Source organism: Saimiri boliviensis, chromosome X (assembly GCF_048565385.1).
Source record: "Saimiri boliviensis isolate mSaiBol1 chromosome X, mSaiBol1.pri, whole genome shotgun sequence".
In the NCBI taxonomy this organism is placed as follows: domain Eukaryota; kingdom Metazoa; phylum Chordata; class Mammalia; order Primates; family Cebidae; genus Saimiri; species Saimiri boliviensis.
In genome coordinates, this window is record NC_133470.1 from 15968105 (window position 1) to 15972711 (window position 4607).

Here is a 4607-nt window from a genome sequence, read left to right on the forward strand (position 1 = left end):
ATGGGAGTTTCCCTGCACAAGCTCTCTTCTCTTGTCTGTTGCCGTGTGAGATGTGCCTTTCACCTTCCACCATGATTGTGAGGTCTCCCCAGCCAAGTGGAACTGTAAGTCTAATAAACCTTTCTTTTGTAAATTGTCCAGTGTTGGGTGTGTCTTCATCATAGTATGAAAATGGACAAACACAATCAGCTCCCCTCAAATAAAGCTAAACTGAAGTTTCAGAACAAATAAATGAAAATATAGCATTTGGAAGAAGGCAGAAAGTATAGAAGTTGAGTGAAGAGGACCCATAACTGATTGTTCTGAGGTCAAATATGACTTATTAGTCGGGGTTCCAGCAGGAAACAGAAGGTGCACTTAGCTGGGATCTGTGAAGACAATTTGACAAAGAGAATATTTATGGAGGTATGGGCAGTGTTAAAGAAACCAAGAGATGTCAGAGCACCCAGAGACTAGCAGTACCTGGAAGCTGTTTCTCCCCCTGTGTTGGAAAAGGCAAGGAGAAGAAATGATGATACCAGCTTCCAGTAGGAGCCAGAGCTATGGAGAGGGGATGACTGACAGAAGCTACAGTTACAGGGAGACAGCAGCTGCCATAGCCAGGTAGAGAGCAGAGAGAGACAGAGCTGGGAAGAAATAGCCCAACATCTCTGTCTCTTTCCTCCCACCCTTCAATATCCTATGGTAGCTCCCACTGGCCGAACCCAAACAGAATTCAAGGATCAGGGAGTCCAGGGCACAGAGCAGGGCCCAGAGGGGCCCAGGGTGGGTTAAGAAGAGAGACTGAAAAAGAGAATACCAGCATGCTGGAAAATATGCAGATGGGGATAAAAATAGTACCTACCTCCAAAATTTGTCTCGAGGATTAAATGAGACAGTGCATATAGAATACTGAGCACAGTGCCAGGCAGAGAAGAAGCATCCAATTAATGTTAGCTATTTTTTTTTTTTTTGAGACGGAGTTTCGCTCTTGTTACCCAGGCTGGAGTGCAATGGCACGATCTCGGCTCGCCGCAACCTCCGCCTCCTGGGTTCAAGCAATTCTCCTGCCTCAGCCTCCTGAGTAGCTGGGATTACAGGCACGCGCCACCATGCCCAGTTAATTTTTTGTATTTTTAGTAGAGACGGGGTTTCACCATGTTGACTAGGATGGTCTCGATCTCTCGACCTTGTGATCCACCCGCCTCGGCCTCCCAAAGTGCTGGGATTACAGGCTTGAGCCACTGTGCCCGGCCAATGTTAGCTATTTTTTTTAATTGTATGGGCTATTGAAGATACAGACATGTTTGTTTCAAGTCATGGCCAGTTTATCAATCAGTATTAAGATGTCTGACCTCTTAAAGCTGGCTTGCACAGATATCTTTGCAAGCTGCCTTCTTCTCATTAAATTGCATGCCTTTATACTCCATAACATAACCAGTGATGTATCAGACAGCAGTTTCATCTCCCTGAAGCCTGCAAACTCACACGATCTATTAAAATAATAACACACACACCAAAAAATGTAGAGGAACTTCTCCTTCCCCTTTGGAAAAAGGATATATTAGTTTTCTTCTCTTTTGATCTCCAGGTGGACTCATAAAACATTCACATTCTAGACTCCTCAGCTCCCAAAAATTCTTCCCCACCTGCCTTTGATGCCTGAAATTCTTCTATAAAGAAATAAAGCTTTTCCTTCTGCAACTGAAGTCGAGACATGAAACAAAAATGGCCCTTGGGAAAAGAGCATGTTGGCCAAGAGTTCAGACACTTCCCAGGCAGCAAGTTTTGATATAGGCAGAAAGGGTGAGAACAGGCTTCCTTTAACTACCCAGGCCCTGCTGAGACTGACATAGGCAAGAGAAGTGGGCGTGTTCCCCACTGCTGTGCCAGGGAAGGAAGGTCCCGAGGCCTGTGCTGAATTAAAAGGGGTGTGACTCGAAGCAGTGCAGCCAGCTGCAGGGGAGAACTGGAACAGTTCTTGATGAGCACCAAGGTCAGAGCTGGGAAGTCAATTTCATGTGTGCCGTCCAAAAGGTGAGGCCAGGACAGCAAACTAGTATGGAATGTTAGTTGTGCCTGGGGGCAATGGTCAAAATCTGTAACAGGTATAGTAATATAGAGATATGGATATAGAAACACAATAGATGGAGATGGCGATAAAGACATATTTGGATATATTTGTACATATTATGTAATATATTAAAGTGAAAATACATAGAATTTCTTTTATTCGCTAACTAAATGCTACATGTTTATATATCACAAAACTGGTTATTGAATCATTCATCAAATAGTTCTAATAATCTCTAAATTTTTTGTTGACTTTTTTTTTTTTTTTTTTTTTTGCCATGGAGTCTCGCTCTGTCACCCAGGCTAGAGTTCAGTGGCACGATCTCAGCTTAGTAACCTCCACCTCCTGGGTTCAGGTAATTCTCCTGCCTCAGTCTCCCAAGCAGCTGGGATTACAGGTGTGCAGCACCACACACTGGTTGGGCACAGTGGCTCATGCCTATAATCCCAGCACTTTGGGAGGCCAAGGTGGGTGGATCATGCAAGGTCAGGAGTTTGAGACCAGCCTGGCCAACACAGTGAAATCCCATCTCTACTAAAAATACAGAAATTAGGCCAGGTGTTGTGGCTCACACCTGCAATCCCAACCCTTTAGGAGGCCGAGGCAGGAGGATCACCTGATGGCAGGAGTTTGAGATCAGCCTGGCCAACATGGCAAAACCCCATCTCTACTAAAAAAAAAAAAGAAATACAAAAATTAGTGGGGGCTGGTGGCAGGTATCTGTAATCCCAGCTACTTGGGAGGCTGAGGGACAAGAGTCACTTGAACCCAGGAGGCTGAGGTTGTAGATCTTGCCACTGCACTCCAGCCTGGGCGACAGAGCAAGACTTCGTCTCATAAAAAACAAAAACAGGTTGCGCAGTAGTGCTAGCGGCTTCGCGTTTCGGTACTCGGACCCGGCAGCCGCTTTTGGTGCTAAGCTGCTAGGAAGCCTCTCTCGGCGAGCTCGTTGGAGCTTGAACCCATTGTCACTCCTCCGACTTACCGGCAAAAAAACAAAAAACAAACAAACAAACAAAAAAAATGGTTGAAGCAGATCGCCCAGGAAAGCGCTTCATTGGTGGGCTTAATACGGAAACAAATGAGAAAGCTCTTGAAGCAGTATTTGGCAAATATGGACGAATAGTGGAAGTACTCTTGATGAAAGACCGTGAAACCAACACATCAAGAGGATTTGCTTTTGTCACCTTTGAAAGCCCAGCAGACGCTAAGGATGCAGCCAGAGACATGAATGGAAAGTCATTAGACGGAAAAGCCATCGAAGTGGAACAAGCCACCCAACCATCATTTGAAAGTGGTAGACGTGGGCCGCCTCCACCTCCAAGAAGTAGAGGCCCTCCAAGAGGTCTTAGAGGTGGAAGAGGGGGAAGTGGAGGGACCAGGGGATCTCCCTCACGGGGAGGACACGTGGATGACGGTGGCTATTCCATGAATTTGAACATGAGTTCTTCCAGGGGACCACTCCCAGTAAAAAGAGGACCAGCACCAAGAAGTGGGGGTCCTCCTCCTAAGAGATCTGCACCTTCAGGACCAGTTCGCAGCCGCAGTGGAATGGGAGGAAGAGCTCCTGTATCACGTGGAAGAGATAGTTACGGAGGTCCACCTCGAAGAGAACCGCTGCCTTCTCGTAGAGATGTGTATTTGTCCCCAAGAGATGATGGGTATTCTACTAAAGACAGCTATTCCAGCAGAGATTACCCAAGTTCTCGTGATACAAGAGATTATGCACCACCACCACGAGGTTATACTTACCGTGACTATGGTCATTCCAGTTCACGTGATGACTATCCCTCAAGAGGCTATAGCGATAGAGATGGATATGGTCGTGATCGTGACTATTCAGATCATCCAAGTGGAGGTTCCTACAGAGACTCATATGAGAGTTATGGTAACTCACGTAGTGCTCCACCTACACGAGGGCCCCCGCCATCTCATGGTGGAAGCAGTCGCTATGATGATTACAGCAGCTCACGTGGCGGGTATGGTGGAAGTCGAGACAGTTACTCAAGCAGCCGAAGTGATCTCTACTCAAGTGGTCGTGATCGGGTTGGCAGACAAGACAGAGGGCTTCCCCCTTCTATGGAAAGGGGGTACCCTCCTCCACGTGATTCCTACAGCAGTTCAAGCCGCGGAGCACCAAGAGGTGGTGGCCGTGGAGGAAGCCGATCTGATAGAGGGGGAGGCAGAAGCAGATACTAGAAACAAACAAAACTTTGGACCAAAATCCCAGTTCAAAGAAACAAACAAAAAGTGGAAACTATTCTGTCATAACTACCCAAGGACTACTAAAAAGAAAAATTGTGTTACCTTTTTTAAATTCCCTGTTAAGTTCCCCTCCATAATTTTTATGTTCTTGTGAGGAAAAAAGTAAAAATATTATTTGATTTTATGACATTGCTTTTCAACAAGCAAATGTTAAATGTGTTAAGACTTGTTGTACTAGTGTTGTAACTTTCCAAGTTAAAGTGTTCCTAAAGGCCACTTCCTATATGATTTTTCCCAGTAAGTGAGGCAAGCAATTCTAAGATCTTCCACAAAACATCTAGCCATCTAA

General features: G+C 45.7%; 1 protein-coding gene across 1 annotated transcript; it reads left to right on the forward strand.

The window, feature by feature from the left end:
• The first annotated feature begins 2912 nt into the window (after window positions 1-2912).
• LOC120366567 (RNA-binding motif protein, X chromosome-like) lies at window positions 2913-4351 on the forward strand. The gene has a single exon (XM_039475452.2). The coding sequence runs from the start codon at window positions 3077-3079 to the stop codon at window positions 4250-4252; it is 1176 nt and encodes a 391-aa protein (XP_039331386.2). The 5' UTR covers window positions 2913-3076; the 3' UTR covers window positions 4253-4351.
• The last annotated feature ends 256 nt before the right edge of the window (window positions 4352-4607 follow it).